This window comes from Battus philenor, unplaced genomic scaffold, assembly GCF_028537555.1.
Source record: "Battus philenor isolate CCGP_79_NKW_IND1 unplaced genomic scaffold, ilBatPhil1.0.hap1 SCAF_30, whole genome shotgun sequence".
Classification (NCBI taxonomy): domain Eukaryota; kingdom Metazoa; phylum Arthropoda; class Insecta; order Lepidoptera; family Papilionidae; genus Battus; species Battus philenor.
The window spans coordinates 5,094,022-5,108,313 of record NW_027181694.1 but is presented as its reverse complement, the minus strand read 5'-3'; the positions used below and the strand labels follow the sequence as shown (position 1 = coordinate 5,108,313).

Below are 14,292 nucleotides of genomic sequence, written 5' to 3'. Positions count from 1 at the left end.
TGCAGTAGTACGTCAATATACAAGGTGGACAGATCGCCTTTGTAACACATAGGCCGCTTCTAACTACACCAATACCTCACTTTACGTCGTGGTTACGTTCCAAAAAAAACACGAAGCAAATTGAAACGCCGCATAGTGATTTAAGATTTTCTATAGCAAACCATGTAAAGATCGAAAATAGGTTCCAGGGTTACGAAAATACTACGTTTTAAAAAGAAAATTGATGAAACTAAACATTTAAAAAATAAAATAAATTGGAAAAATATTTACCTTTTTTGTAATACGTAAAAAGTTATATAAATTAATTATTCTCTTTTAAAAAAAGCACAGTATTACAATACACTACGTAATTGAAACTGAACTCTAAAAGTATCAAAACAAAGTGAAAATAAAACAATATTCAAATGGTGTTGATTTTTAGTTAGAAAGGGAATTCCCGAGTAATGATGGCATGGCGCAATTAGAAACAAAAGTGTTGCCATCTTTTAAAAAAAAAAGAAAATTTAAAAAAAATAAGACTCGAATCCAAAACAACGCAACTTCGAAAATCTAACGACGCACAGTGAAAATTAGTGCTAATTAAGCAGCGACGCAGCTTCAAAAAAAAAACGCAAAGCGAGGTATTGGTGTAATCACATTTTAAATATATGAAGGAGGCCTAAGTACAGCTGTGAACATAATAAAGATGATTGATGATGAAGCCTCCTTGCAAACCATTCATCTACAAATTGCTATAATCGTTTTCTAGTAATGGCATGATCAAGAGAAATAGTTATTTTATATAACATTTACAGCTAAATCTATTGAGTAATTTTAAAAATATTAATAAAACGTTTGTGTACTACACTGTAAATGGTTTGGAAGAAGATAACACTGCTTAGGAATAATGTGTTCATCTCCTAGCTATTTCAATGTTTACTAAATTCCACAATATTTAAAAAATATATGTAGTTTTGCCTGTTCCTCTCGTGTTTGAGGTATTTATCATAGAAACTGGACGCCAATAAGAGATATATTATACTTTGAATACAGAATTTTATATTTTAAATTTATATTATTTTTATATCTATAACGTTATGTTTTTTATTTATTGCGTGCTACTAATTTTCGTACGTCTAAGGGTGTGCTTTCATTATTCTTTTACCGAAAATATTATGGAGAATAAAATAATGATTTGCTCTTTGCGAAGTGTGAAAGTTATAACATAAAATAAAATAAAACAAACAAATTATTGTATATTTTTCCATTTTCATTTGATAACTGACAAAATAACAACATAAATTAATACCAGTCAAAGGTAACACAACCATTCTGCCATTGAAAATATTCAAAGTAATTATTGTGAAGAAAAAAAGCGTTGTTATTTTAAAATATTGTAGGTTAGACTACAATTTAACGAAATGCTAGCAGTTGTAATAATTAATGGCCTACACGAGTTATTGACGCTGTTTTGGAAAGGTCACCGTAGTGCGGTAGGCGGTTTTTTTTAAATGTAAGCGTGTGTTTTAATGATAACACAAATATATAATTACGTAATGATATGTTAGAACATTTTTCTATTATTTTTATACTAAATTGTTATTATATTAATATTATTTGTTATAACTCATATTGTTTTGTATCTGTACAGGGTGATTGTTTCTAGGTGTATAAAATTTAAGAGAATGTTCATTTATAAAAAGTTAGTTTTTCGGCTGTTTTAGGTTTTTTTTAATAGAATGCGTGGCCAGTAACTTCTGAGGCTACAGGGACATGTAGTAAACAAAAAAAAAATAATATGTAGTAATTCTAATTTGGAAATTTTTTTTATATTATCATTACATGATTTATTATCTGTATTATATTTTAAATGACAGCAATGGACCCATACCTTTTAAGACTACCGCTTTAAAGTTTTTTAACCTGTTACCAATCTCTTTGCATAAAAATGAATCGACAATTTTCTAAGTTGCGCAATAACTTGAAATTTAGCGATTATATTATGTTAAGTAAGTTACTCAATACTCTGTAAAAAGTTTTTTTTTAAAAAACTGAAATTTACGTAAAAATTTCGGAAATTCTAAAAAATATGACAATTGAAACATTGTACATTTAATTGTTCAGCCTAAAAAAACATCATCCGCTTATTTTGTCGGCATCAGTGAGATACATAAATGCAATAAAATTACAAAAAAATCGAATTAATATCACCTGACGCACTTCAGAATTCACAATACTTTTACAACAGACCATGTAGTAGTAATAGCAACATGTAGTAGTTGATATCAACCAAGGTGGGCAAAATAGAATGACTTTTATGAATAAATAAATGTATGTTTATATTAGGGGCAACGGAAAGTAATGCCGCTTTCTTAAGTTACATTCACACGACAACATTTTTACCAAGTTCTTATTTCTAATCAACAATATATTCACCTTCGTTATCAACAACCTTTTGCCGTCTAGTATACAATTCAATGTCGGAGCGGTAAAAATCAATCGGTTTTTCTGTAAAATACGTCGACAGAAATGACATTATTTTGCGGTACCCTTAATATAATCGGCTCTCTTCATTATCTATCATCATCATTTCAGCTGTAAGAGGTCCATTTAACATAGGCCTCCCCTTTTTGGACCAGTTCCGTGGTCTCCGCTCCAGATCCTCAAAGCCCTCGCAGCCATTAGCTCTGCGTGCATTGGCTTGCCCACTGTCACTTAAAAGTGTTAGAGAAATAACCATAGCCATATCCATGGATCATTGAGCAACTGTGGACTTGCCAATGATGCCAAAGAGTGATAGACTATGTTACAACGCTAAGTCATCACCGGTAACACACTTGTGGGACGAGATGTTTCGTAGTTTCTCGAATGTAGCCTGACCAAGTTGCGTTCGTCAACTGACTTCGTCCTCGACGTTGGATTGACTTAGTTTGACTTTTTGCCCCAAGTAATTATAAATCAACTGCTATAATAATTGTCTTATTTGTTAGGTTGCCTTCATTATTATCATCTCAGCCAAAAGCTGCCCAATGCGTATGCGAAGCCCTATAATCCTGAAGGCCTGTTGTGAGATTGTTATAAAAAAATACTTACATTTCGACTGAGCTTCGCACTGTCCGTTCAGAGGTGATGAGTTATCACCGCAGAGGCATCTGGTGACGGCATCGTAATGAGTCCGAACGCATGACGAACTAGTTATTCCTGCACAATCCGTCTGCCGGGAGCATGGTCGAGCTGAAAATGTATTCGTATAAATTAATACATCAAATTTAATTACATAAAAACACCTTATGAGAAATCCTGTTCAATAATTTTATTATTTAGTTAATAATTTTTCGAAGTACAAAAGTCCGTATCTACAAAACTGTAATACGACCAATATAGTATGGCTGTGAAGCTTGGACGCTAACTTTGAAAGAAGAACAAAAACTGCTAGTGACTGAACGCAAAATCATGCGGAAGATCTTGGGACCAGCGAGAAATCAAGACGGATCTTGGAGGCTCCGAAATTGAGACTTTAGTAGCACAGCCAAATATCATTGGCGAATATAAAGCTCAACGAATCCGCTGGCTTGGTCACTTGGAGCGAATGGGATCGGATCAGAGCGTGAAGGTAGCGTACCTGGAAAAACCGAGGGGTCGAAGACCAGTGGGTAGACCCAGGTATCGCTGGATCGATCGCGTTGAGGCAGACTTGCGCGAATTGAATGTCAACCAATGGCAGACGATGGCGCAAGATAGAGGAAAGTGGAAGTCTCTCGCTTCGGAGGCCAAGACCCACTTTGGGTCACTGAGCCAGCGGAGTAAGTAAGTAAGTAAGTTGAATAATTTCAATGCAAGACCGTTCATTGTGACGATCTTTGAGGGAGGCATATATTTTGCAGTGAGCGTGACTTCACATGATGATGTAATCCTGTTTGAATAAGCAAAGTCATCATCATTATCTTCATTTCGGCAGTTGGATGCCCAATGCTGGACTTACACTTTCCCAACGAACCAGTAGGTAGCGGCTAGTCACCCTAAGGTAGAACAAACAAATTACGTATAATGAAACATACTGTATAATGCAAGCTGGAAGGTGGGATAAAAAACTACGAAAACTATCACACACTGTGTAATTCTTTTACATCTGCAGGGGAGAATAAAAAATACTTAATTTTAAACATTATTTTTACTCTTGTTCCTATCTACAAGGTAAAATAATCAAATTACACTAAATGTATCATACTGTATTTAACACTTCTGTAATCTGTAAGTTAGAATAAAAATATACTAAGAATCAATCACACCGAATATAATTCTATTTCAATCTGCAGGCTAGAATAATAAATACACATAGAGAAACACACTACATAATCCTATTTTTATTTAGAGAGAGCTAAAGTAAAATCTATAGGAAGGTTTTTGTTGTATATTTTTTACTCGTATATATGTCATACAATAATAGTTACACACAATTTATATTACAGAATTGTGTGTAACACCACATACTGTATTCTCCTGTCGTGGACAATGAAAACGAAGTAAGTATGCATTTACATGGTTTCAAAATATCTGTTTTTTTCTGATAATTGTACATTTTGGAGGCTTTTTTGGCTTTATTGGTTGATATTTCATGTATAACCTATCACTTGTTGTCTAAAACTATTCAACTTGTGATTGATATCTATGTTTAGTATTAAGAAGTCCATCGCTGGGCATAGGTTATCCTTTAGATTGATAATAGAATAAGCTGGAAGCTACCTGTATTTAACCTATTTTGACGAATTTACCAATGTCCCTTGTCTACTTTGAGGTTGGATATCCTATGCTGCCTTTGCCGGCCCGTGGTAAACTATATTAAAAAAATTAACATGGTCTATGACAGTGATTCCCAAAGTGGTCTATATCGACCCCTAGGGGTCTATGACAACCTGCAAGGGGTCAGCGAAAAAAAAATTGGGGGTCCATCAAATGGAAATGAGGGTCCACGATAGTGGATCTCAACACATACACTGATAGTACCTATTTACTTACATCATACTATCTTATAATATCAAAACAGAATAAATTGACGCAAAATGTTGATAATTTATTATTAAAACAACAGGTTCATCCTTCTCACTAAAAATATTGACTTAATGCTTATGTTATTTAATTATAGTTTATTTAATGTTACGTATATTTTACATAACAGATACAAAATTTTATTTTGAGTAGTTTTAATTTAAATTCAATTAATAAATGTATTAATTAACATGTGTTTTTATCTTAAGTTTTTAACACTAAACTTCACTACAGTTAGAAATTTACAGGATATCAATGTCAGGTAAGTAAGGGGTCTACCCAAGACGGAAAAACATGGCAAGGGGTCTACGACACAAAAAAGTTTGGGAAACTCTGGTCTATGATATAATAAAATTATATTATCTGTGAACTTTGACATTTTCAACAGCTTATGTTATTTATAGATGATAATTTATTTTTTCACTGACCTTTTCAGGTATGCCGGTGGCTGACCTTTTGGTCAGACACTATCGGGTTATGTAAAAACCGTTTAGGTCACTTTTTCAAGGTGACATATGTACGTTCTTGCCAAAATATAATAATAATTTAATAGGAACACCTGTTTTTGTTCAGTAGATAGGTACAACATAAAAGAAAGCGCATAAAAACTTCAGTACTTTTAGTGACTTATTTATATTTTTATGCGGTGAGTAGGAACGGCATTAAAATGACACAGATATAAAGAAATTCGAAACCTTATGAAATCACCTTAAACACTATCTCTATCTAAACATATACCTAATTGTATTATTTAGCAATAATAATATATAAAAATGTTACACAAGATACAATAAAATATCTTCATAATATTAGAAATTGTGTTTTTTTTATAACATCTAACACATCAACAACTAGAGTCATTGCTTTTTAGTATTATAGGTAATATTGTTCTTCTAGATCTTTTAGAACTTAGTAAGAAAGTGACCAATATTTAGCCATTTCCGCACATGCAGTGGTAGTCGTACAACAAAGTGCACCGCCCGCCAGCCTGTATGCGGCAAACAATGCGAATTACACAGCTGCCGCCGTTAAATCACTCAACATGCGTTTCACCCCTCCAGGGGGCATCTTCAGGAGTTATGTTACACCGATCAGTGCCCACACAAGACTCTGTACGGAAGTGGCTAAATATTGGTCCTTTTCTTACTTAGGATGGACTTCCGCAAGGTAACGCCTGATACCATTAAAAAACTTTTAGACCTTTTTCAGGACCCTATATATGACAAAAACAAATACAATCTTCTTTGAACCGGACCCTGCCGCTAAAATGGCATTTGCCGATTTTGCGGATTTCAGGCGAAAGCGCGTAGAGTGTGCCTATCCAACGACCTATTTTAAGGTAACGAAACACCAGGTCTACCCAGGTAACCTCATCTTGGATCGCTACATAATACTAATTTACCGGATTGGCAGGCCGCCAAGCTTCTAGAATTCTTCAGCTGAGGCTTTATGGAATAACTACGCTCGAAGGCTCTAACTAGGAGACCCAGGCCTGGACTATTACTCATCTATCACACCAGGAGTGACTCTCGACTTGGTGAACTTTGGAAAGCTTATGCATCTTTACACGCTCAAAGCGGGACACAGGCGTTCCTTGTATACTGCCTATGAGACTAGTGGAAATCACTCTGACTGTGTTTGGCACTAATCGGTGTAACATAACTCCTGAAGATGCCCCGTGGAGGGGTAAAACACGTGTTGAGTAATTTGGCGGTGGCGATTATGTGATTCGCATTGTTTGCCGCATACGCATTTATCAGCGGGCTAGCGGGCGGTGCATTTTATTGCATGACTACCACTGCATGTGCAGAAGTGGCTAAATATTGGTCCTTTTCTTACTTAGGATGGACTTCCGCGAGGTAACGCCTGATTCGATTAAATAGTGGAAATCAGGTTGCATGCGTCTTCCGTCGACCTTAGCAGGTTAACAAGCTAACCCAAATCGTCACAAAAATGTAATTATATTCGCAATAAACTAGACTAAAGTAAAAACGAACTTTGCAGTGCCTAGAAATCTTATGGCCTTATCAAATAATAACTTTTCCCATTAAAACTATATTAAGCTAAGTTAAAAAAAAACAGGGTAAAATGTTTTTTTATTTATAATATTATCTACTTAGGATTATTTACAGTGTGTTCGTAGAAAATACAATTAGATTGAATTTCCTTATAACGGCAAACCCACCCTGATCTGTGAAGAACACATAATAAACTTAGAGAGGATTTTATGGTCACTTGTACAATATTTAAAACAGTACTCGGCTATAAATGTTTCACATCGACCTTTGAAAAGAGACAATCGGCTAATTTCGGCTTTGTAGAGCGTTATCTCTGTCGCACGAAATACAACGACTGACGGACCGTCACATATGTAGTGTGGGACAGAGATAGTGCTCTACGAAGCCGAAATAAGCCGATTGTCTATTTCAAAAGTCGATGTGTAATATCGTCGGTACTGTACACTTGTAGACTAATTCATTTCTAAATTACATTATCACTTAAAAATTCTTCGCATTATAGCGGATTTTTTTAAATTTTTAAATTTTAAAGTAATACCTTAGTCACATACACACATACCACAGACCCACAAAAGAGTTACTATAAACGAAATCTTGTCAATGTTATAATCTGTGGTATGGTTAGCATAGTAACGTTTTTTATCTGTTCATTTTAATCCAGTAATAGGTACATTTTGAACATAATCTGTGATCCTATTTTAAAAGCGAATACATATCCCATAGAAAAAAAGAACTCTATGAAGTCGCCCATAAAATTTGTTTCAACTTCTGCTATTTTATACAGGTAAACGTCAAAAAATGGCGGGAACATGGCGTGTCCGAATATGCAAATTGTAGCAACGACTTATAAATGATAACCCACGTAACAAAGGTTAGGTCAAAATGGGGGCTTTTAATTTTTTTTATTGTGCGAGGAAAGTAGATATTTACATCGAGGTAGTGAAGGTGAATTGCGTTTTATTTTTAAAAACAATCCATACGTTTTTTAATCTGTGATCATTTCCTAACGTAAAGCGTAATTTATTAAAGATTATATATGAGACAAAAAACTTTCACTTATCTTATTTTCGGTACAGGGATATACATTCCCCTACTTTCACATTACCTTTCTCATCCTTCACGATTTCTATCATTCAACATACATTCAACATACAGAATACAGAAACATACAGAAAGTGTGGCGGATCTCTTCACCCATTTTAACTACGCAGCATGAACTATTTTAAAACGATATTGTAAACAAGAAATATTGTTTTTCCTATACAATCAACATTTCAAGCTTGGTCTTAGTAAATGAAGTTGGTATTTTATTTTCTATTAATACATTTTTAAATGTAAATTATATCAATGTACTGAAACTATTCATAGGTGTTTATTCGAGAAAATAAATATTTATTTAATTGAATAAAATCTTTTGACAGATTTTACGTGTATCTATTTGGTTGTATTAAAAAAGAATATAATTTTTTTAATATATTGTATACATTAATTATAGTTATGGGATATGTTTTACTAATTTAATTAGTATAGTTAAAGTAATCAGTTTCATAAAAACAAATATTAGGAGGACCGGAAAGTAATGTCGCATTCTCAAGTTAATTTTACACGACTACATGTTTAACAAGTTTTTATTTCTTATCAACAATATATTCACCTTCGTTATTAAAAACCTTTTGCCAATTATTATATAAAATCAATGCCGGAGCGGTAACAAATCAATCGGTTTTTCTGTAAAATATGTCGACAGAAACGACATTACTTTCCGGTCCCCCTAAAACGTTTTTATTTACGATTATTCAATCGTTGTTTAACTTGATCTAGTTTATTAGGTCTGAGCACAAAGTTGATTATTCGCAATTGATCCATTTAACGAATTCGTCGTCGTATCTGCCCATAGACCAGTGATTCCCAAAGTGGTCTATATCGACCCCTAAGGGTCTATGACAATCTGCAATGGGTCTACGTGAGCGAAAAAAAATTTGGGGGTCCATGAAATAAAAATGGGGGTCCACGATAGTGGATCTCAACACATACACTGATAGTACCTATTTACTTACATCATACTATCTTATAATATCAAAACATTTACATTATTTATAAAAGTACCTATGAAGTAAAAAAAATTATTAAATATGTTTATAAAATTCCTTGCACTGACTTTCAATTCGTCATTCTATAAATACGAATGTGGGACAAATACGTTTATTCGTTTCCTGAAATTTACAGGAAATCAATATCAGGTAAGTAGGGGGTCTACCCAACACGGAAAAACATGGCAAGGGGTCTACGACACAAAAAAGTTTGGGGAACTCTGCTATAGACTCTTACTGCAAAACATAGGCCTCCTGTAAAGGTTATATGTTATTGCCACGTTTGGCAGGCGGGTTGGCTATCGCAGTATGGTATTATGGCACGCATAGAACGCTGCTGCACATCCTTCTGGAAACATGTTCGAAGTGGCACTCCTATAGTTAATGCACAATAAATGAATTATAAAAGATTACTATGATCGGAAATTTCACTTCTCTATCTTTGCCCTAACACTGTTCAGTCACACAATCAAAATTAACTAATTATCAATTGACTAAACGCGTGTCTAACTGACACAGTATTAACATATACTATATTTAGTACTGGATTTTACGTTCCCACATGACTGTTTTTTTCACAAAAACAGACAGGCGAACATATACTTATTTATTTATTAATTTCTACGTAGGAACATGTACATTGTTTAATAGAATCAGGTGTTACCTTGGGGAAGTCCATCCTAAGTAAGAAAAGGATCAATATTTAGCCACTTCCGCACATGCTGTGGTAGTCGTGCAACAAAGTGCACCGCCCGCCAGCCCGCTGATAAATGCGTATGCGGCAAACGATGTGAATCACACAACCGCCACCGTTAAATTACGTGTTTCACCCCTCCACGGGGCATCTTCAGGGGTTATGTTACACCGATTAGTGACTCTGTATTTGGTACTAATCGGTGTAAAACTTCGCTATAATATCAACTCCAAAATATCGCAATGCTTGAAGGTGAACATCGTTGACCAGGGTGTATTGTTGATTTATGGATCCGAGAGTCTCTGGTGAGTTTTATAAGAAGGCTTAAGATCACCCAAAGAGTAGTAGTCAGTGTTCGCTGTGAAAAATGAAGAGATTCGGAGAAGAACCAATGTGACCAAGTAGATCTAGAAATTGCTTCTAGAAAGTGGCAGTAGGCGCGATACAAGCGCGTAAGACCGATCATCATGATGATCAATGGTGACGGCCTGTACCTTGCAGTGGTCGTCTATCTAATAAAAAGAAAAAGAAGGTTGTTTTTAAACGGTTTTATTTAGTTCGACCCGTACGGAATTTGTTTATTTGGGTCAAAATTAGAAATTGAAATTTAAGCACCTTCCCGTTGTCAGATTGATCTGAAATTTGGTACACACATTTAATTTAGATGACAACACAATCAAATAAAATCAATAACATTATAAATCTAAGATGGCCGCCGAAACAAAATGGCGGATTACATATCTTTCCTTAACCCTCTCAATATGGGTATCAAATGAAAGGGCTACACTAGTAAAACACGATGATTATGTCAAAATTTAAAATTCAAGATGGACGCCGTTCCAATATGGCGGACTAGGTACATATTTTTCCACAACCACCACAATATAGGTATCAAAAAACCGTTTAACTTAAAAGTTTTTTAAATGTTTTTATTAAATTTATAGACTAGTATTTTTTAACGTTTTATATGTCATGCCCCACCATAGTTTTTCTAGTATTCTTTCGCTCTCCTATGTTATATATATCTTTTTTATGTTAAAGCGAATAGGTTAATAAAATTGTGTCGAGTTCACTTTCAAATTGCCCCCATTTACAATAAAATTGCCACCTTGTGGAATGTGGGTCGCACTTTGGGAAACACTGACCTAAAAGATTTATCTACCAAAACGAAAAAAAAAGATTTCAATCAAGCGCCTTCATTGTGTTACCTTGTGTTACCCCATAAAATACGTCATCACAAAAAAGTTTCAAGTCAAATTTAAATATTTCAGTAAAAAAGACTTTGTAAAACATCTAAAATATCTTGTAAAACGCTTCAAATGATGTTTATCTGTGCTGTTATCTACTGTAAGTTAAATTAAACCTTCCGCCTAACGTATTTAAGTACAAATTAAAACAGTTTTAATACTCATTTGAAATTCCTTTACAGATAAAACGGTGGCTGTAGCTCGCACGAAGGGTTGAAACATTGACCAAGTTATAAAGATCCCCGGTGTACCAGAAAACTAATGATTTTCAAGTTCCAACAACTTTGGACGTATAAATCTAACAAGCTTCCGTAAGAAAATATCGGATAGTGGCATCTATTACTATGCAAGTGGGTTAAGGTGACTAACACAGATTATATAGCAGTAATTAAAGTTGTTAAAATATACGTGAACCAAAAGCTGTTACAATATATACAGGGTGTTTGGTTATAGGTGTCAAAAGTTAATATTTATGGCGTTCAAACCACCTGTCATGTATAATAATAATAATAATAAAAAAAGCTTTACACCTATCCCCCGATTTACACGGTACTTGTTTTACACGTTTTCGCTTTTACACGGTTTTCCAAATAAGTTTTTTTTTTTTTTGTTTTAATAACCGATTTTATTACCATCTCTCATAATGTAATTATTTCTGCTTCAAACATAGAATCGGCACTAATAACTTCGAGTGATGAAAGTGAATTCGAACCTTCGGTTCCGAAAAAAAAGATTGAGAGTAATTTCTGACAGTGATAAAGGACAATAAAACATTTTGATTTTATTGTTTGTTCTTCTGTTTAATGTATTGTAATCAAATAAAATAACAGTGTTTCCGTAATATATTAAATATTTTAACTTGTCAATGCATTTTATTTTTATTTCTGTGTACACCTAAAAATATTGAAAAAAATGACAATTGTTAAATAGCAAAATTATGCATTTTGTGCAAGCTTTTCGATTTACACGGTTTTGACTTGAAAATTTTTAATTTTCGACTTACACGTTTTTTTAAAGAACGTATCTACCTTGTAAATCGGGGGATAGGTGTATTTCATTCCATACGAATGACTTAAAAATTAGTAATTTTATATAATATTTTAATGATTTTGTGTTAATTTTGTACGGAACCCCTCAGGGTAAAAGCTTCCTCCAAAGCCTTCCATTTTACTCTATCTTTGCCAACTTGGAGCCACCTGTGACCTGATGTAGCCACGATCTCGTCAGCCCATCTGGCATTATATATATATATATACTAGCTGATCCCGCAAACGTTGTTTTGCAAAAAAAACTTAAAGTTTTTACTTAATAATTAAAAATAAGTGTTGATCGTAGAGGGGCCAAAATTTAGGGTTATATGTATTTTTATATCTGTCTCATAAAAAAATCTGCATCATAAAAAAATAAAAACAAAATTAAGGGTGAACAACCCTTATCACTTGGGGGTATGGAAAATAGATAGTAGCCGATTCTCAGACCTACTGAATACGCATATAAAATTTGGTAACAATCGGTCAAGCCGTTTCGGAGGAGTACGGTAACTAACATTGTGATATATATGTGTAAATATATATATACATTTTATAACCCTATGCGTCCACCTGTATCTGTTATACACGATTTTTGCAGATGGCTGTGTTACTTATTTTGTCTTTTAATTTGATATCCAAGTATCTTCTCTCTATTCTTCTCTGAGTGGTTAGTACTTTGTCACTAGGGTCTACGACATAAAAAAGTTTGGGGAACTCTGCTCTAGAAACTTGTCAGTAGTGGCGATGTTATATAATTAATACATAAAGTGTGAATTATACAAAATTTAGTCCCGGGAATGGAACCCGCGACCTGAGATCGTAAATCGTAGTACTCTACCGCGAAGAAGATGTTCTTTAACAAAACAGTTAACCCCAATCGAACACGCAACTTGAGAAACTAATTAAAAGCATTATTACAAAAAATTATAAAATAATTTCATGTGTCAACTACCAATTTTTCATCATTTAATATAATTAGCGAGTCAATGACTTCTATTTAGTTGTAATGTTAAATATTATAATCGTACAGTTTGATTTTATTTAAAAGGAATTTATTTAATAGATTAGTCTCGTGCGATATTAATTAAGTGGTAATATATACAAAAACAATATATATATATATATATATATATATATATATATATATAGGTCTGTTTCTTTTTAAAAATAAAGGAATGTTTCCTTTGTGTGAAATTGTTCATCTCCAATATGTACAGTACTTTCCCTCCAGGTTGCGTTAAAAAATTCCACCCCCTATATATATATATATATATATATATATATATATATATATATATATATATATATATATATATATATGCATATAGTCCAGTAGAGTTTCTTTAGCCTGTCTTCCTCACGTCAGGCATTTATCAACCGAACAGTTAGAAGTTTATAAAGAAAAAGTTGAAAAAAGAATCCTATTATTATATGAAACATTATTAAAGTCATAATAAAGTCTGGAAATGAATTGCTCTACTACTTACTATATTAAGGAAAAGCGACCACGAAACTCAACTGAGTTTGCCTCTCTCTGATCAGATTGTGTTTGGAACCCTCGTAGTTTAGGATTGATGTTTCTGTTACATTTAATTCTCCTGGCATTGTTCTTAAGTATTAATATATTATAATACGAATAAATTAATTCGTTGAAAACAAAATGAATTTAAATTTATATAAACAAATTGAAAATCGACCATTGAATTTCTAATACGGTAGTTCAATAACCTGATGTATGATTCGGTCCACGCTAACACGTTATATTAAAATTTACAAACAAATATGTAAGCATTTTTATGTATATTTATGACGGAATGCCTAATTTTCTTATATTTATTTCGTTAAACTTTTGAAAGCTTGTTCAACCGGATTAATTGTACGTACTACAATGTTGTACGAAGACGGCAATATTTCGAATGGAAGGAAGAATGCCACGACCTTTATAGGCGTGAAAAATTCGTAAGGCGCCGGCAGTATTTTACTTTAGGAGGTCACTAATATACATAAAGATTACCGTGGGAAAGCTGACTACTTATTTCATGCTTTTTTTTCTTTTCCCTTCTTGGTGTGGGACAGGGACATTACTTTTTTGGATAAAGTTTTTCAAACACACACACACGCACATATACATATGACATTTGTTTTCTTTCTTCCTTCACATCTTTCATGATTTTTCTCTCTTTCATT

General features: G+C 33.5%; 1 protein-coding gene across 1 annotated transcript in view; it reads right to left on the bottom strand.

Moving 5' to 3' along the window:
* sosie overlaps window positions 1-14,292 on the bottom strand; it is a 29,738-nt gene that overhangs the window by 3,431 nt on the left and 12,015 nt on the right. Inside the window, exon 2 of the mRNA XM_068771060.1 lies at window positions 3,073-3,213. Within this exon, the coding sequence (XP_068627161.1) occupies window positions 3,073-3,213 (141 nt within the window). The remainder of the gene's footprint in view (window positions 1-3,072; window positions 3,214-14,292) is intronic.